At 37.3% G+C, this 20,936-nt stretch overlaps 1 protein-coding gene across 1 annotated transcript; it reads right to left on the bottom strand.

Moving 5' to 3' along the window:
* Window positions 1-11,875: 11,875 nt before the first annotated feature.
* Window positions 11,876-19,286, bottom strand: LOC101244707 (tyrosine decarboxylase 2). The gene is made up of 13 exons (XM_010328040.4): window positions 19,125-19,286; window positions 18,919-19,039; window positions 18,106-18,178; window positions 17,625-17,855; window positions 17,075-17,238; window positions 16,724-16,864; window positions 15,921-15,980; window positions 14,629-14,793; window positions 14,313-14,369; window positions 13,174-13,238; window positions 12,538-12,661; window positions 12,221-12,358; window positions 11,876-12,107 (listed from the first exon to the last, which is right to left on the bottom strand). Coding segments are annotated over exons 1-13 (1,464 nt in total). The 5' UTR covers window positions 19,127-19,286; the 3' UTR covers window positions 11,876-11,984.
* Between the last annotated feature and the right edge of the window lie 1,650 nt (window positions 19,287-20,936).

Raw genomic sequence — 20,936 nt, 5'->3', positions numbered from 1 at the left:
AGTTTTTAATTATGTTAGAAAAATTATTTCTTATGCATAGTTTGATTAGTATATTAAAAATAACATGCTTAAATTAAAAAAGTATTTACAAAAATACTCTCCATATATATCATGGAAAAGACGTGGAAAACTTTTTGAGGGGAAATCGTATCTTTAGTCATATATTAATGCAAGCATTATGATTCTATGCATTAGGGATACCGTGAATTTTCATATATTAGTTAGTTATGTATACCTTAATATCAGAGTGGATACATTAGTTATATATAGCTAAAAAAGTGTATCAATTATGGTACTAGTGTTAGTAATATACATAAAGCTAATACATGTATTTTTATTTTTTTTAATACGTTCTATAAAACAATCCCTAAAGTTACAAATATTTGATTATTGAATTATCATTTAAATCATATTTACAATGTGTAAATTATATATAATTTTCACTTTTGGAATAATTTTAAATATACAATCTTTGATGTTTTATGAGATTGAAGTTCAAAAAACTTAAAAGACTTTTTAATAATTTTTGCTTGCACTTTGTTAGCTACATATAACTTTTATTTTAACTTCAATCATAAAAAATTTATTTCAATTATTTTTACATGAAATTTATGCTATATATCATAGCTATTTTTATTGGATTTTAAACCAAACTAACTAAATTTTAGTCATATAAAAATTTAAAACATCATAGATTTAAATTAATTTCTAAGTGTTTATTAATTTCTAAGTGAAACACGTGAAATAGTTTTTGAAAATCCAAATAAAGTGCCCCACCATGACTTTTTAGTTATAGAGTGTACATTGTACAATCTAAAACATGACAAAATAGATATGAATGCAAGTTTTGTTTCAATAGCAAGCCAAAATTGATGATGTAGGGTATCTTGGTAGGAGCGAAAATATTTGTTAAAAGGAAAATAAACATTTTTTAAATAATTCATAACGAAGCAAAAAACAATTTCAATACTCAAGCTATTATATGACCAAAGGTAATGAATGTTTCCAGTATTTGTGGCCCAAAGGATCAATTTCATGATAGAAAATATTAGTTTTTGACCAAAAATATTTTTTAATTATATCCAAAATAAAAGTTACATATTTAAAGTATTATTTGTAGTAGAAAATATTCTTTAATAATAATCTAAATTTAAATTACATTTTTAAAGTATCATTTTTAGTAGAAACCATCCTTTAAGATTTATAAATAAATAACTTTCATCCTTTTGTTAGATTTTGTCAAAAAAAACTAATGGATTTTATGAAACATGAACTATTAACGTGATTATCAAAAAAACTTATTCTGCATAATTTCATTACTTGCTACAAGAAGTTCTTGGAGCATATAAAATATTTTAGACATTGTTGCTTATGAAAACTAAAGATGATTGGAAGATATGCGCATACATAATTTGCCTTTTTCGTAACCGAATGAAGTTAGAGATTAATTATTTTTATTTTTTTCTTAACTAAATAATTCAATAGATTTTTACGTCAATCTAATATTGAAGTGACCAAAATATAGATTGTCTCGTATTTGAGTTTCATTCTACATTATTAGAAGCGGAAGTCTCCAGGAAATGTCGCTTTTAGCATATTCAATTGAGAAGAAACATATTTAAACTAATAAATTTTTTAATTAAAATTGCATAAAAATGAATTTAAAAAGACGGACAAATTAAAAGTTTTGCATAATTCTTAACTCAATTACGAAAATGTAACGACCAGTTTAGTAGTTTTGAGCAACAGATTTTATTTCTGGAAAAACAGACTGAGACGACGGATCCCACGACGGACCGTCATGGTAACGACAGACCGTCGCAGGGTCTCGTTTCAAAACACTTAGAAATTCTGAAATTGGGTACTGAAAATCGACTCTCTGAACTTCGTGACGGAATGGCAGGACGGACCGTCACAGACGTGACGGACCGTCACAGGCGTGACTGACCGTCACAGGCGTGACGGACCGTCACAGACTCTTTGGTGGAAATTGAGTCTCTGAACCTTGCGACGACCTGCAGGACGAACAGTCGCAGGCACGACGGGCCGTCACAGGTTGCGTAATCCCAGTCTGGGTCGGATTTCTTTACACATTTTAAGGGACGTTTTGGACTATTCCTACTTTAATTATAAAGTTAGAGGGTTAAGGTTAATAAGTCTAATTACTTGGGGGTTAAAAGAGGTAACCTTAAGTTAATTAGTGGGTTATTATTGCCATCTTTCATTCTTAATTATATACTAATTAGGGTAAAAGAAAGAGGGTTTGAATAAGAAAATAGAAAGAACAAAGAGAAAGAGGGAGAATTGAACGAGAAGAGGAAAACACAAGGCTTTGGGAAATTCTTGCTTGATCACTAGTCTTCGGTGGAGGTAGGTTATGGTTTCTCTTACGATATTCGTAGTAAACTCTTAATAGCGAATGATATGTATTGATAATATTGCAAACCCTGCTATGTGCTTAATTGTATGCTTGCATGAATGTAATTATATAATTGTGATTATATAAGCATGATGAAGTTATTGAATCCCAAATCTTGCAAAACCCTAATCTCTTTGTTAATGATGAGGCCTTGGTATAAAAGAAGGCGTGATGAACTAAAATAATGAGATTGATGATGCCTGTGTAAGAAAGAAGGCTTGATGAATTGATAGAAGGAGATTTAGGGGATCGGGTGTCACGAACCGGCACGTAGATTTAGGGGATCGGGTGTCACGAACCGACACGTAGATTTAGGGGATCGGGTGTCACGAACCGACACGTAGATTTAGAGGATCGGGTGTCACAAATCGACACGTAGATTTGGGGGATCGGGTGTCACGAACTGACACGTAGATTTAGGGGATCGGGTGTTACGAACCGACACATAGATTTAGAGGATCGAGTGTCACGAACCGACACATAGATTTAGGGGATCGGAGTGTCATGTTCTGACACACAGTAGTAGGGGATCGGAGTGTCACGTACCGACACAAGAGGGTTAATGAATATGAGGGAGCGGAGTGTCACGTACCGACACAAGAGAAATAAAGATAATGAATCTTGAAAGATGTTAATATACTCAATCTAATGAACATAATTCCCAAATGAGTATGGTATTGAGGCTTGAGTCCTCATGTGTGAACTTGACGGTAATTGTTAATGATATAGTACTTGCTGTTGCTACATTTTGAGTATCATAGTTGATTTTATGATATTACTTGGTATATATTGATTTCTATTTTGAGTTGGCCGATGATATCTACTCAGTACCTGTGTTTTGTACTGACCCCTACTTTTATGTTTTCTTCTTGTTTATTTGTGGAGTGCAGCAAACGTGCCGTCATCTTCTACTCAACAGTAACTCTAGCCAGTCTTCATTACTCCGGATATCAGGGTGAGCTAATGCTTCTAGCTTGGACTGAATCTTCCTCTTCATGTCTTGATGCCTTGAAGTTCCGGCATGGACTAGCTTTTATGTATTTTTAGCTTCTTAGAAACTCTTAGATTTAGTAATTTGAAGTAGATGTTCTTGTGATGATGACTTCCAGATTTTGGGAAATAATAGTAATTGAATTGGTTTTTATTAATGAGTTTAAGTCTTCCGCATTACTTTATGTTGATATTACATTGAAATGTTAAGGTTTAGATTGGTTGGTTCGCTCACATAGAAGGGTAAGTGTGGGTGCCAGTCGCGGCTCCGATTTGGGTCGTGACAAACTTGGTATCAGAGCATTATGTTCGTTGGTCTCATCACACAAGAACGAGTCTAGTAGAGTCTTAAGGAACGGTAGGGGGACGCCTTTACTTTTCTTTGAGAGGCTATAAGACTTTAGGAAAATTCCATTCTTTCTGTCTTTCTTTCGTGCTACTACTTGAATCCAATTGGTATCTAGGTGATACAAATTGGTATCTGACCATCTTCACTCTCTTTCGCAGATGGTTAGAACTAGAGCAACGACTACGCCAACACCAACACCAGCAAGGCAGGATATAACTGAGCCAGCCACTGGGGCTGTGGCTCGAGGAAAAACAACGGCAAGAGGCCGTGGTAGAGGTCGTGGGAGGACGTCCTCTAGAGGAAGAGGACAAGCACCTAGCCCATCTGATGCTATGGCGGTGACTCCTCCACCGACTGAGGAAGTAGTAAGAGAGGGTGAGGAAGGGGAGAATGAACAAGTGCAAAATGAGGAATTGCCATCCCAACCTACCCCAGAGATGATCAATCAGGTTCTCGCTTATCTTAGTGGGTTGTCTGATCAGGGTCAGGCACCTCCAGTGTTTTCTGCACCAACACCTCCGGTTTCAGAGGTACAACATGCAGCCACTATGGCTCCTCGTATGGATGCCTCATCGGACATAGGCACGTTTCCACGTCTGCCTACTGGGGCTATAATGACAAATGATCAGCATGAACTTTTCAGTAAGTTCTTGAAATTGAAACCTCCAGTCTTCAAGGGTGCTGAATCTGAGGATGCTTACGATTTTCTGGTTGACTGTCATGAGCTACTACACAAGATGGGTATAGTAGAACGGTTTGGTGTTGAGTTCGTGAGTTATCAGTTTCAAGGGAACGCCAAAACGTGGTGGCGGTCACATGCTGAGTGTCAACCAACAGAGGCACCACCTATGACTTGGGCCTCATTCTCTAGCTTGTTTATGGAGAAGTATATCCCCCGGACTTTGAGGGATAGGAAAAAGGGATGAGTTCTTGAGCCTAGAGCAAGGTAGGATGTCGATCAATGCATATGAGGCTAAGTTTCGTGCACTATCCAGATATGCCACCCAACTTTGTTTCAATCCACAAGATCGGATTCGTCGTTTTGTGAAGGGGTTGAGGTCAGAGTTGCGGATTTCAGCCTTACAGGTAGCGGCTACGGCAAAATCCTTCCAAGAAGTGGTAGATTTCGTGGTAGAGGTGGAAGGAGTGAAGCCAGATGAATTCACCATGACATCGACATAAAAAGAGGTTTCGAAAAGGAGGTGAGTTTAATGGTTCTTACTCTACAGGACAGGGTTCCGGAGGTTACTAAGTTCGACCCATTCAGTCTTCACTACATACTGTAGTTGGGGGTCCACCTCAGACCGGTCAACACTTCTCTAAGAGACCTATGCTTGACTCTAGAGAGTGTTATGGATGTGGGGAGACTGGACATATTAGGAGGAATTGTCCCAAACAGAGTTATAGACCCCCAATAGCTAGAGGTAGAGGTGGTCATGGGTGGTCACCAAAATGGCCGGGGTGATGGGAAAATTGGAGCCACTACATCACAACATGGTAGGGGCAACGTACAAACAAACGAAAGGGCCCATTGTTATGCTTTCTCTGGGAGATCGGAGGCGGAGACATCTGATGTTGTCATCACAGGTAATCTTCTGGTTTGTGATCGCATGGCTTTTGTATTGTTTGATCCTGGATCCACATTTTCTTATGTATCTTCCTTATTTGCTAATGGTCTAAATTTACATTGTGAATTGCTTGACATACCTATTCGTGTTTCTACTCCGGTGGGTGAGTCTGTGGTAGTTGAAAAGGTATATAGGTCTTGTTTGGTGAACTTTGTGGGGAGCAACACTTATGTAGATTTGGTTATCTTAGAAATGGTTGATTTTGATGTAATTCTGGGTATGACTTGGATTTCTCCGCAATTTGCGATCTTGGATTGTAATGCTAAAACGGTGACGTTAGCCAAGCCTGGGACAGATCCGTTAGTGTGGGAGGGTGACTACACTTCCAATCCGGTGCGTATCATTTCCTTTCTTCGTGCTAAGAAAATGGTTAGTAAAGGGTGTTTAGCTTTCTTGGCACATCTCAAGGATGACACTACCCAAGTACCTTCGATTGAGTCGGTTTCGATGGTCCGTGAGTTTCTGGATGTGTTCCCTGCAGATCTTCCTGGTATGCCACCAGATAGGGATATTGACTTCTGTATTTATCTTGAACCAGGTACTCGCCCCATTTCTATACCCCCTTATAGAATGGCTCCCGCGGAGTTAAGAGAGTTAAAAGCCCAACTTCAAGAGTTGTTGAGCAAAGGCTTCATTAGACCAAGTGCATCTCCTTGGGGTGCTCCGGTTTTGTTTGTGAAGAAGAAGGATGGGAGTTTTCGAATGTGCATAGACTACAGACAACTAAACAAGGTAACCATAAAGAACAAGTATCCTCTTCCTCGCATTGATGACTTGTTCGATCAGTTACAAGATGCTTGTGTCTTCTCTAAGATTGACTTGAGATCCGGTTATCATCAATTGAAAATACGGGCAACGGATGTGCCAAAGACTGCTTTTAGAACCAGGTATGGGCATTACGAATTTGTAGTGATGTCTTTTGGTCTTACGAATGCCCCTGCTGCGTTCATGAGTTTGATGAACGGGATTTTTAAGCCATATTTGGATCTCTTTGTGATCGTATTTATTGATGACATACTGATATACTCTAAAAGTAAGGAGGAACATGAGGAGCATTTGAGAATGGTATTGGAAATGTTGAGGGAGAAAAAACTTTATGCCAAGTTCTCTAAGTGTGAGTTTCGGCTAGATGCAGTGTCCTTCTTGGGGCACGTGGTTTCTAAGGATGGAGTGATGGTGGATCCTTCTAAGATTGAGACAGTGAAGAATTGGGTAAGACCTACTAATGTGTCAAAAATAAGGAGCTTTGTTGGTTTAGCTAGCTATTACCGTCGATTTGTCAAGGGATTCTCTTCCATTGCTTCCCAATTGACGAACTTGACTAAGCAGAATGTACCATTTGTATGGTCGGAAGAATGTGAAGAAAGCTTCCAGAAGCTCAAGACTTTGTTGACTACCGCACCAATCCTTACCTTGCCAGTGGAAGGTAAGAATTTCATTGTCTATTGTGATGCATCCTATTCGGGTTTGGGTGCTGTGCTAATGTAAGAGAAGAATGTGATTGCTTATGCTTCAAGACAATTAAAAGTGCATGAACGTAACTATCCAACTCATGATTTGGAATTGGCCGCGGTAATGTTTGCATTAAAGCAATGAAGACACTATTTATATGGGGTTAAGTGTGAGGTCTATATGGATCATCGTAGCCTACAGTATGTCTTTACTCAGAAAGATTTGAACTTGAGACAGAGGAGATGGATGGAACTACTGAAGTACTACGACATCACTATTTTGTATCATCCGGGGAAGGCGAATGTTGTAGCGGATGCTTTAAGTAGAAAGGCGGGAAGCATGGGAAGTCTAGCTCACTTGCAAGCTTCTAGACGCCCATTGGCTAGAGAAGTTCAGACTCTAGCTAGCGACTTGATGAGATTAGAAGTAAATGAGAAGGGAGGATTGTTGGCTTGTGTGGAGGCAAGATCTCCCTTTCTTGACGAGATTAAGGGAAGACAGTTTGATGATGAGAAACTGCGCAGAATCCAAGATAAGGTATTGCGAGGAGAGGCTAAGGAAGCACAAATCGATGAGGAAGGTGTTTTGAGGATCAAGGGAAGGGTATGTGTACCCCGCGTCGATGATTTGATCAACACTATTCTGACAGAGGCTCATAGTTCAAGGTATTCGATACATCCGGGTGCAACCAAGATGTACCGTGACCTAAAGCAACACTTTTGGTGGAGTAGAATGAAGCGTGATATTGTGGATTTTATTGCCAAATGTCCAAACTGTCAACAAGTAAAGTATGAACACCAAAGGCCCGGAGGAACACTTCAGAGAATGCCCATTCCGGAATGGAAATGGGAGAGAATCGCAATGGACTTCGTGGTTGGTCTTCCAAAGACGTTGGGAAAGTTTGACTCTATTTGGGTAATCGTTGATAGGTTAACTAAGTCTGCTCACTTCATTCCGGTCAAGGTGACTTACAATGCCGAGAAGTTAGCCAAGATCTATATCTCATAAATTGTTCGGTTGCATGGGGTTCCACTCTTCATCATATCAGATAGAGGTACGCAGTTTACTTCTAAGTTTTGGAGAACATTGCATGCAGAATTAGGTACTAGGTTGGACCTTAGTACCGCGTTCCATCCTCAGACCGATGGCCAGTCTGAGCGAACGATTCAAGTGTTGGAGGATATGCTTCGTGCGTGTGTAATAGAATTTGGTGGCCATTGGGATAACTTCTTACCCTTAGCGGAGTTTTCATACAATAATAGCTATCACTCAAGCATTGATATGGCTCCATTTGAAGCATTGTATGGTAGGAGATGTAGGTCCCCCATTGGTTGATTTGATGCGTTCGAGGTTAGACCTTGGGGTACTGACCTTCGGAGGGAATCGTTAGATGAAGTGAAATCTATTCAAGAAAAGCTTCTAGCGGCGCAAAGTAGGCAAAAAGAATATGCAGATCGAAAGGTTAGAGACTTAGAGTTCATGGAGGGTGAACAAGTCTTGTTGAAAGTTTCGCCAATGAAAGGGGTGATGCGGTTTGGTAAAAGAGGCAAGCTAAGCCCAAGGTACATTGGTCCCTTTGAAGTACTTAAGCGAGTAGGGGAGGTGGCTTATGAGTTAGCCTTGCCTCCAGGGCTGTCCGGAGTACATCCGGTATTCCATGTGTCGATGTTGAAAAGATACCATGGGGATGGAAACTACATTATCCGTTGGGATTCAGTTTTGCTTGATGAGAATTTGTCCTATGAGGAGGAGCCTGTTGCTATTTTAGATAGAGAAGTTCGCAAGTTGAGGTCAAGGGAGATTGCATCCATCAAGGTGCAATGGAAGAATCGACCGGTTGAAGAAGCCACTTGGAAGAAGGAGACAGATATGCAAGAAAGATACCCACATTTGTTTAAAGATTCAGGTACTCCTTTTCGCCCTTGTTTTCCTTCTTGTGATCGTTCGAGGACGAACGATGGGTAAATTGGTATCTATTGTAACGACCTGTTTAGTCGTTTTGAGCAACATATTTTATTTCTGGAAAAACAGGCTGAGACGACGGACCCCACGACGGACCGTCATGGTAACGACAGACCGTCGCAGGGTCTCGTTTCAAAACACTTAGAAATTCTGAAATTGGGTACTGAAAATTGACTCTCTGAACTTCGTGACGGAATGACAGGACGGACCATCACAGGCGTGACGGAATGACAGGACGGACCGTCACAGGCGTGACGGACCGTCACAGGCGTGACGGACCGTCACAAACTCTTTGGTGGAAATTGAGTCTCTGAACCTTGCGACGACCTGCAGGACGGACCGTCGCAGGCACGATGGGCCGTCACAGGTTGCGTAATCCCAGTCTGGGTCGGATTTCTTTACACGTTTTAAGGGACGTTTTGGACTATTCCTACTTTAATTATAAAGTTAGAGGGTTAAGGTTAATAAGTCTAATTACTTGGGGGTTAAAAGAGGTAACCTTAAGTTAATTAGTGGGTTATTATTGCCATCTTTCATTCTTAATTATATACTAATTAGGGTAAAAGAAAGAGGGTTTGAATAAGAAAATAGAAAGAACAAAGAGAAAGAGGGAGAATCGAACGAGAAGAGGAAAACACAAGGCTTTGGGAAATTCTTGCTTGATCACTAGTCTTCGGTGGAGGTAGGTTATGGTTTCTCTTACGATATTCGTAGTAAACTCTTAATAGCGAATGATATTTATTGATAATATTTTAAACCCTGCTATGTGCTTAATTGTATGCTTGCATGAATGTAATTAAATAATTGTGATTATATAAGCATGATGAAGTTATTGAATCCCAAATCTTGCAAAACCCTAATCTATTTGTTAATGATGAGGCCTTGGTATAAAAGAAGGCGTGATGAACTAAAATAATGAGATTGATGATGCCTGTGTAAGAAAGAAGGCTTGATGAATTGATAGAAGGAGAATTAGGGGATCGGGTGTCACGAACCGACACATAGATTTAGGGGATCGGGTGTCACAAACCGACACGTAGATTTAGGGGATCGGGTGTCACGAACCGACACGTAGATTTAGGGGATCGGGTGTCACGAACCGACACGTAGATTTAGGGGATCGGGTGTCACGAACCGACACGTAGATTTAGGGGATCGGGTGTCACGAACCAACACGTAGATTTAGGGGATCGGGTGTCACGAACCGACACGTAGATTTAGGGGATCGGGTGTCACGAACCGACACGTAGATTTAGGGGATCGGAGTGTCATGTTCCGACACACAGTAGTAAGGGATCGGAGTGTCACGTACCGACACAAGAGGATTAATGAATATGAGGGAGCGGAGTGTCACGTACCGACACAAGAGAAATAAAGATAATGAATCTTGAAAGATGTTAATATACTCAATCTAATGAACATAATTCCCAAATGAGTATGGTATTGAGGCTTGAGTCCTCATGTGTGAACTTGACGGTAATTGTTAATGATATAGTACTTGCTGTTGCTACATTTTGAGTATCATAGTTGATTTTATGATATTACTTGGTATATATTGATTTCTATTTTGAGTTGGCCGATGATATCTACTCAGTACCCGTGTTTTGTACTGACCCCTACTTTTATGTTTTCTTCTTGTTTATTTGTGGAGTGCAGCAAACGTGCCGTCATCTTCTACTCAACAGTAACTCTAGCCAGTCTTCATTACTCCGGATATCAGGGTGAGCTAATGCTTCTAGCTTGGACTGGATCTTCCTCTTCATGTCTTGATGCCTTGAAGTTCCGGCATGGACTAGCTTTTATGTATTTTTAGCTTCTTAGAAACTCTTAGATTTAGTAATTTGAAGTAGATGTTCTTGTGATAATGACTTCCAGATTTTGGGAAATAATAGTTATTGAATTGGTTTTTATTAATGAGTTTAAGTCTTCCGCATTACTTTATGTTGATATTACATTGAAATGTTAAGGTTTAGATTGGTTGGTTCGCTCACATAGGAGGGTAAGTGTGGGTGCCAGTCGCGGCTCCAATTTGGGTCGTGACAGAAAAAATTCACGATAATATTCTTGGCATATCTAAGAATAATAATTAGGAAGGGATGACTTAATTTTCGTTGAATATATCGAGTAGTTTTACGAGATATTCAAGTAGAAGGATCAAAATTGCTCACTTTAAAATACTTAAAGGATGTTTTCTGCTAGAAATGATACTTTTAATGATGTAGTTTAAGTTTGGGATATAGTTAAAGAATGTTTTTGGCCAAAAACTCTAGAAAATATTTACAAACTATTTTTTGCTGGGCTTTTATTCTATAATTTCACATAAGTCATGTAGAGCAACAAGTTTTAAGCAATATACCTCTTTTTTCTATATTTATAACTGCACTATATGTATTTTCCACTCTTGCTACTGACCACAAATACAAGCAAATGAAGTTTCAGAGTACAATTGATCAAAATTAATTAAATATGCAGTGTGCACTTATCACTTCTCAATGTGTCTTGATCTTCTACTCTTGATGATGGTCCTAATCTCATACAATTGCACAAGTGAAATCTTATTGCATTCTCGAGTCTTGGCAGTATAACTCTATCCAACTTAGTAGACGAGGTATTCTTCCCCTCTCTAGTATGATATCAGTTAGAGCAACACCAACGCCAACATACCCAATATGATCCTCACACGTGGAGTCTGGGGAAGGTAGAGTATATCCGGACCTTACCCCCTACTTGAGGATAGGGAGGCTATTTCTGATAGACCCTCAGCTCAAGGAGAGATGAAACAGAAACAGTAATAACAGGCAGTAACAGCAGCAATATAATAAGATAAGTGGGGTGAAAGAAACAATCAGGTAGTACCAGAGATCTAAATTTTGACATATAAATGGGTCACAATGAGATTATTTAAGGCAACGATGATTCTTTCAGTCAACTATCAGAATTAAAGATCTTCCGAGTTCAGTTGAGTTACATCATGTGATCAATGATAACATGTAGAGGTAGACAAGTTTCCAATTGTCGCAGAAAAGCAAAAAAAACCCAGCAGTATTCTAAGCTTCCGTAAGTAGAACAGAAAAGTCAATCAAAGTAAAGTACTGTAATAAAAGTATCAATGAGAACAAGACAAAAATAAATTGCATTTCAATAATGTGGTAAATTAATAATGACGTGAAATAATGGATTAATATTAACATTTACTTAACAATGTAGCAGCCTCATCTTGTAAAACTTTCCAAGCTCCAACGATGTGCCTCGCTTCTGTCAGTGGAGCCCCTATTGCAAAGCGTAGTATGTATCTATCTGAAAGAAGCTGCAAAATTCGTTGAAAGTAAGCTGTTTGTTAAATTACTGAAGCAATCGACTTAATCCCTAATTCTGAGTAAAAGACAAGTTCCTTGGGAAATTCGCTTAATTCAAATATACCGTGTGAGAAATAAACAGTTTTCCAGTTGAGTTGACAGAATCTAGCAGGTCATGGTTCAGTTTGTTGGCATAATCTTCATTACTCGGGGGTGGAAGTAGGCGAAAACAAACCAATGAGAACTTCCGAGGGGTGACAATCTGCAGTTAATAAACTTCTCAGAGGACAGATTTGTTAATTAGAAGAGATATTGGGAGCTTTTCATAGAAACAAGGGGATTTGAGCCTTTCTAAAAGGTAGATTTCGGCCAATGTCTGTAAGGATCCTACTTGGCTTGGTCAAGCATTCCACATAGGTTACTTTGATATGAAGTTTTTACCTCAAACCTCTTGTCTTGAGCAACAAGTTCCTCAAATAGCTTTGCTAGTTCTATATGGTTTCTTATGTAAGCTTGAAGCTTTTCCAGCCCATAGAGTCTCAATACCATCCACAGCTTCAGTGATCTAGTTAATAAACCAAGTTAGATACAAGGAAACTGCACCTGAATGATGCAATAACTTCATCCGAACTTTCTAAAACAGAGTTCTTTGAGAATGCTACCAAAAAATATTGAAATGATGTTGAGTTTACGAAGATATTTTAAATCTTGAAGAAGTTTAGCTTGTGAATCATTAAGCTGTAACATGTTATTTTTAAGACCAAGATATTTCATAAACCTGCATGACAGGCTAGCTTTCATGTGTCGTCATAGTAGCTGAGTAGGAGTAATTCATTCAAACCTGGAGCAGTAACATTTAAGAGCTCACTAGATCATAGATGCTCTTTTTCACTATCCAGTGTTGTATATATTGTCATTTTGCTTTAAGATATTTATCACTTGAACAGTGTGTAGCACTGTTTCCAACCTAAAGTAATTAAATAAATGTGTCTCCTCTGTACAAATTCAAATTTTTATCTGGGACGGCCCACAATTCAACATGCAGCTAGCTAACTTTATATGACATTAATGGCATACCTGAACCTGCGTCCAAGAGGAATTTGCCAATCTTTATAATCCACAACCAAGTTTTCTTGAGAGGCCTGGAGTATCAAGGGTATTACTATAGGGTGAGCCGAAATTATTCTCAAGCAAATGGATGATCAAACTATCGACAATGTTAGTTCCGAATAGAAAATTCAACAAGCTATAAAGTTAACCTTAGAACTTTTGAAAATGCCTCCAAAAGGAAGATGTTACATATTGAAATTCAATAATTTATTTCATGCAATAGAAGCCATTTTCATCAGAAGTTTGGCTATCAGATGCTTTAGAACAGATAGAGTAAATGCCTCAAAAGCACAAGAGAACTAGTTCACAAAACAAAATTAAGTTACAGAGCATGCAGATAATACCTTTCAGTCAAGACAATGATATACATAGAAAAGACTGATCTAAAGAAAACGGAGATAGAGTTCGAAGAATCTTTGCAAGGAAGGGTAAAAGGGAGTTGCTACTCAACTCCCACCAAACTACACAAGAATGGATCATATCAGTAGGGGAAACTAAAAGTAACCTATGTGTGATTACATTTCATAAATCTAATAGTCATGTCATCCTCGGGATTTTATCTAGTGGTAGGAGCGCATCGTATGATGTGTGGTTATGCATGTGTCACAGATTCGAACCTTGTCGAAGACAAAAACCTGGTATTTAAGTGGATAGGGGTAAAGGACAGACCCATAATCCACCGAGTTCGAACCGTGCATCACTGACCCACGGGGATTTCTCGGTTATCAAGAAAAAAAACAATTTCTATGTTCATTTTTTGAAATAAACAAGAAATAAGCCCTAGTTTATCTGTATTAGAGTGTGAGATAATATTATGTTCCACGATAAGATAATTAGTCCCTCCGTCCAGTTTTATGGGGCACCCCTTTTTAGTCCATCCCAAAGAGAATGTCGCCTTACTATAATTAGAAACAATTTAACTTTAAAATACCCCTTGTAACCTTAATGAAATGATTTTCAACCACACGAGTTCCAAAAGTCTTCCTTTTTTTCTTAAACACCGTGCCAAGTCAAAGGGTGCCACATAAAATGGGCGGAGAGAGTATTTATACTACTACCGAAAACTGAAAATGTCAAAGTACAAGCATTGAACCAAGGATACTTACTTTGTTTTTGAGATACTCAGGATTTGTTGACAGTGACTGGATGAGTGCACTCCGGTCCTGTTCAGATGCAAATGCCATAAATTCCAGTTTTCCAAACAATATAAATTCATGTTAGCTCTTGTGTCTGGTAAAGCAAGCGTCCAGTAAATGAACTAAGAAGATGAGTTATCAAAGCAGCAACTCTAAGAAAATCTGGCCATCTAGAGAAGCCGTTCCAGTATCACTTAAGATAACATGCACTGTGGTCCTCGTGTAGTAGTTGATTGCATGCAATTTTATCTATTTTATAGAATAACACCAGAAAATAACCCTGTACCTTGACCCAGAGAGCGGAACAGTCAAAGTTTGTCAGGAACCATTTATGTGCATTCATGTTGAACGAATCAGCTTCTTCGACACCATTCATATAGCCCCGGTATTCTGGACAGATACATGCACTTCCAGCATAGGCCGCATCCACATGAAACCATATGCTATTACTCTGTAAATAGGCATGTGACTTAGCCTTGTTCTATATGGACTTGACAGTGGATATATGGACTCATTAAACAAGAAAATCAAAGAAGATAACAAGGTATACTGCTAATGATAACAAGACATCTGATTAAATAGGATTGATGCTTAAGGTACTGAGTTCCAGAACAGGAAGATTCATTAAATGGCTTACAGGAGTGAGATATAGAGGAGTATAAGTCTATATGATGATTCTTCCATAATCTTAGTCCACAAAAAGTTACAGGTTTTACTTTATGTTGCTTTGGGCATCACTTTTATGGTTTGTGCTTGACATCAGTGAGGCTAAAACCCAGCTGTCTATGATTTATGGTTTTACCCAAGTGTTGGATCTTGAAGTGAAGATTGTGAATACTTGAATTAGTGGTGAGCAATATATACAGGTTCATGAAAGAAGTCTATCAATCACAATAAAGGGAAAGTAGCGATATTTAATTTCTTGGACACTTGGCATTGTTGTTTCATAGTTACAACTTAAAAGCAGTAATCTAGCTTCACTCTGGAGCATCAAAATATTCAGACCTGTAAAAATTTACGTTAATATTTGAACTAGAGGTGAGTTATATGCAGTCTAAACCAGGAAGACAAATTTAGGAGAGAGAGAAACTTCCCAGCCTTAAAACTTTAGTTTTTTGTTTGATTCAAAGCAGAGAACAACAGTTATGATAAACAAAGTTATAATTATACATTTGGGAGTACGAAGTTGAAATGTATATGTGAAATATGAAGAATGGTGCAATTAACAACTAAATGTATACTAAGGGATCTATTAGAATTCAATTATATATAAATTCTTTTGGTCCACAAAAGTATAATAAGAGTAGCAAAGGAAAAAATTTAAAGCTAAAGTGACAAAATTGCAACACTGAAAAACTAACAAAACAAACCAAATGAAAAAATTGAGTTTCTCAGTTTGCCATCTAAAACTGAAAACTATGAATGAATAAAACCAAGCTGACTGAACAAACCAAGTGCCCAGCACTAAATTTAATTTTTAGCAATGGCCATACTTCCTTTCTTAGTCTATAAGTTTTAAAAAATCATCCCCCAACAGATACTCCCTGCATGATGTCCAAACACCTCACCAGGTTTTACCTTGGCAATCTTTCCCAGTTCGAGCAAAGGATCCACAGCAGTTGAAGATGTTGTACCAATCTGTGCATGAATTGCAAAAGATTGCTTAAGCAATTTAGAATGCACAGCAAGGAAATTACACGTCAAAAGTAAGCAAACGAGATGTGAGAAAGCATCGGAAGGTGGCATCCATTTCATTATATACCAAACTTACAACAAACATTGATTACCAACAATTTGCATCTAAAGCTTTAAACTAATATACTGGAGCCCATTTTATACATGTGATGTCTCACATTTAAGCGATTCAGAGTGCTTACATTTACTGATACATTAACAAATCAAAAGAATACTTGTGCATGGAACACCTAGATAAGTTTTACTTTTTGTATACAATGGTGAAGGTCCTTAGTAGATGTTGTTAATACAATAAATCATTTATATGCCAACTAGACAAGCCAATATAAATATCTCATAAGAAAAAATGAATACAAAGTATGCATTTAATGTAAAAGAAAAATACTAAAAGGTTAGGACAACCTTTAAAGGTCTCAAACTTGGATTTTGACTTCAAACACTTGTATCCTAACAAGGTACAGTAATCACAATATGACATACTAAATTAATGATCTACTTAATCTTTCTAGAACAGGAATTAGCAGTAACTTATCTTGTCAATGAGAGAGACCTAAGGACTATGCAATATCTTACCCGAAATGAGAGAGACCTAAAAAGTAAAACCAAAAAATAGTTCTCTTGCTAATACATTGAAAGATACGGTTTGGCAAGATGAACATGGTTTCTTCTTTTCCTATTTCCCTTACAGTAGCACAAAAGAAGAAAGGTATTAAACCAGTGGCCATGTCATGTGATACAGCTTCTGAAAGTGTATCAGGAGAAAGAGCATAATCCCTGGATGGGTCTGCTTTCAGCACCCGAAAGTTCTCAGGATAAATGCCTCCGATCTGCCACAAGAAAGAAAGAGAACTATATCTCAGAGACGAATTCCATGGGTTAGAAAAGAAACTTCTTCTGCAGAAAAACCCCTTATTCATATGTTCGATGTAGCTAAATATTGGTGTACGGAACATGAACATCCTCTACTTTGGTTTTGTCACCGTTTTTGTCAAGTAAATCAACAATAACACACAACTTCAATCAATTTCGGCATATACCTGGCATGCTTTCTGTAAAGAAGAATGAGTTTGATCAGAACAATAGACCACAAGTTTGCTGATTGCATCTTTTCCGAATCTTCTCAGAACCTTATCCCTAGCAGCTAAAATCACAACTAGAACAGCTTCACTTGCTGTTCCCTGTATCACTCCACCTCCTTGACCTGAAAGTCAATTTGTGGCCAATCAGTTCCCCTGGTTGACCTTAGAAAAGATATCTCTTGGAAAGGATATACAGTGGACATATTTAAGTGATCTTCAATCTTTCAATCAGCTTATAAACATATGGTTCTATCTTCTCTCTCCCGACTTTTTGCTTAACTTGCACAAAATTTAGTACACAACTTTTAACCAAAACTCAAGACTAAGTGAGCTTCAAGAGAACAAGTTGCTTCTAGTTTCAAATTTTTACTTTGTCGCAATAAGGATTCGAACTGACAAATTTTTCGCAGAAATCTATGATTCAACCATTTTTGATTGCTGGATTGGAAGGCAAAAGCCATGCAGCTTTTTAGAAGAAAAAGAAGCTAAAGTCAAACCGTTATGTTACCTGTTGAAAGGAATTCATCAGGCAACTTAAGTACTTTAGCAAGCCAATCCAGAACGATCATTTCAAGTTCTGTCGCTGCTGGAGAAGTTATCCAACTAAAGCCCACCATGTTAATCCCGGCACTGAGCATTTCCCCCAGAAATCCAGCCACACTACTATTTGAAGGAAAATATGCAAAGTAATCTGGGCTCTGCCAGTGGGTCACCCCTGGTAATATTTTTGTTTCAACGTCTGGATCAAATGCATCAGGATCCAAATTACACGCATTAGCATCCTGCTCATCAATGTCTTATTCATTCATTGTTAAGATGATGCAAGAAGTCGAAGAAACAAATATTCAAAACGAAAATATCCAGAAATTGAATATTTAACCAATCTATCCATTTTGACAGCACAAGGAGGTGAGGAAAGAAGAAAATTGTTGATAAATAAATTAAAACAAACAAAAAACGGAAAAACAAGTGAAAACTAGATATTTCACCTTCAAGAACGTCTTGCAATGTCTCAGAATGAGCAGGTGCGGTTTCAGGCAAAAGCTTACGGAGATAACCAGGCTGTGCAAAGACAAGGCGTGGAAACAATCAATAAATGAGGTCTAGTTACTAACAGCTAAACGAAGCTGAACAATGGTCTTTCATCTAGTGACCAACTAGGATTAGTAGACATGCATGTGAAACAAGTAGACCCTCGTTTTGAGTTTTAACGATTCATTTCATATAACACAGGTTTATGAAAGTGAATTTTCGATACGAATCTTCACCACTATTTAGTTGGGGCTCGTGATGATACCTTCTAGGTTCATGTTGACTCACACTACACTTCAGCACTGTGCATGCAGATACCAATCCAAGTACCCGTGCAGCACAAGAGGATGCCAAGGAAGTTGATTTCAAGATTTTATTTATTTTTTTATTTTGATAACAGCTTTTGCAAACCTCGACTTATTCCACCGTATACCTGCCACCAGCAACCAGTGGTTTTTCCTTGGAGACTCTTTTATTCTTTCTCTGCTGTTTTTTTTTGTTCACACCAGGATGTACTTAACTTTGATAAACAATTGTATTTATTCTTTATCAGTTCATAACTTGTATCACCAGATTTGGGGTTATTTTGTATTTCTGCAATGAATTATGACTTGGACATGGCACCATTTATGTTATTTTCGGCATTTTAGCCGTCACGGCTTCAGTAAGCATACACAAAGAGTGAGCTTCCATTTCATTTTGAATAGGTCTTCAAAAATATGTCTAGGTTAAAAGCAAGCAAAATTAAGTATTTAGGATTTATGAGAAACCTGGACTTGACTGAGAACGGGGAAATTCTCAATGTTTTTGTAGTAATCAGCAATGAAATCTACCATCTTGTGACCATACTCTCGCAGTTGCTCTGCATCCATCGGCTTCAATCCCCCTTCCCTAATCACCAAACAAAGAAACAAAGAAAACAACAAAAATTACATCCAAACTCGAGTCTTCATGTTAGCGGATAATTGGGACTTACATTTCACTGAACTCTGAGTGAAAGCTTTGTGGTGACGGAGAATGAAATACCAGTTTTTGATAGGCAGACGGCAGAGCAAAGGACAAGTGGAAGACGCCAATGTCCCACGTTACATTTACCAACTCCTCTTCTTTTAGATAAACTAGTTTTTTTGAGAATATATATGTTATGGGAAATACTAGGCTTTAACTTATCTCTAGAGAATAGATATAAAGTTGTCTCAGATTTTTTTTAAAGATATCTTAATTTTACAATTTCTCTGTTACCTCGTAAAATAATTTTGAACAGATATTATTATAATATTTTTTATTTTAAATTTTAATTTTGACATATTTTAAATTTAATTTCATTTCCTTGTCTCACTTTCAAGTGATTCATCCTTCAATTTCTTTTGTCACCTCCTTCGTGTCAAAATTGAAATTCACTTTCATTTTTTTCTTTACTTTTTCTTCTTCTTCTTCCCCCAATCAAATTCTTTATAAAATTCATACTATTATTTAGACTTTATTGAATTAGTGATAACAAATTAATTATTTTTTGAAGAAAATTTAAAATTTTAAAGGTATGATCAACTACTCATTTTCATATAAATTCAAAATTAGAAATGATAATTTTAAAAGAATCAATTAATTTCTCAAAAATTGAAGGAACTAAATTGAAATCGAATAAAAAAAAACTATATGATACTTCCTAATCATCTTAAAATCTAATGAGTTAATCGAATTATTCGAAATGTAATAAAATATTTAGATAAAATTTTCAAACTAAAGAGAGTAAAACTAATAGTAATAAAAAAAGGAAGGTGAAGTTGTTAAAAATGCTAACATTGAAAGTAAGAAGCTTCGATGAATGGAGATTACAATGAATTTTTGAAAAGAAAGAAGAAAGAAAGAGAACAAATAAAAAGGAAAAAGAGTTAAATAATAAGAAAATATATTTTATAATAAAATACTTGTAAAAATAAAATTATATTAGTTATTTTAGACTGCTCACTTTCTTTGAGAGAGTGCACAGCACTCTCTATGTCAGATGGACAAAAAATGATGTAATTATATTTTTTTAAAATTGTTTAGCGGGATAATAGGATAGTTGCAAAGTTTAGATGTCTTTTTAAAAATTCGGAATAATTTCAGTGGTGACTTTATATCTTTTCTCTTATGAGAGCTAAGTACATATCTGTCACGACCCAAAACGCGTCGTGAGTGGCACCCACATTTATCCTCCTATGTGAGCGAACCAACCAATCTAAACCCCAACGTTTTAACCATAATAAACAGAATACAATGCGGAAGACTTAAAACTCATTAACGAAATCAATAAATAACTTCTAAAACTCAATACTTATTATTCTCAAAATCTGGAAGTCATCATCACAAGAACATCTATCCTCAAATTACTAAAGCTAAGAGTATCTAAGAAACTAAACATAAATAATAGCTAGTCTATGCCAGAAGTTCAAGGCATCAAGACATGAAGAAGAAGATCCAGTCCAAGCTAGAAGCTTTAGCTCACCCTGAAATCTGGTGTGACGAAGACTGGCTAGAGTTGCGGTTGAGTTGAAGATGACGGTACATTTGCTGCACTCCACAATGAACAAAAGGAAAACATACAAGTAGGGTTCAGTACAACCACAAGTACTGAGTAGATATCATCGGCCAACTCAAAATAGAAAACAATATATATCGAATAATAATATAAAATCAACTACCACACTTAACTGGTGACAACAATAAGTACAAGAAACATTAACAACAACACCAAGCGCATCCATGAGGACTCAAGTCTCCACACCATACTCATTTGGGATATAGG

The sequence above is a fragment of the Solanum lycopersicum genome, chromosome 9, assembly GCF_036512215.1.
Source record: "Solanum lycopersicum chromosome 9, SLM_r2.1".
In the NCBI taxonomy this organism is placed as follows: Eukaryota; Viridiplantae; Streptophyta; class Magnoliopsida; order Solanales; family Solanaceae; genus Solanum; species Solanum lycopersicum.
The sequence above is the reverse complement of the archived record's forward strand: the minus strand, read 5'-3'. Positions and strand labels throughout refer to the sequence as shown.

Bases quoted from the DNA above. Each gene is read 5' to 3' on its own strand.
- LOC101244707 (XM_010328040.4), bottom strand. The intron at 18,179-18,918 runs GTTTCTCATAAA...GTCTTTGCACAG, and splicing joins CCGTTCTCAGTCAAGTCCAG to CCTGGTTATCTCCGTAAGCT. The intron at 15,981-16,723 runs GTAAGGGAAATA...ATTCATGCACAG, and splicing joins CTTTCTTCTTTTGTGCTACT to ATTGGTACAACATCTTCAAC.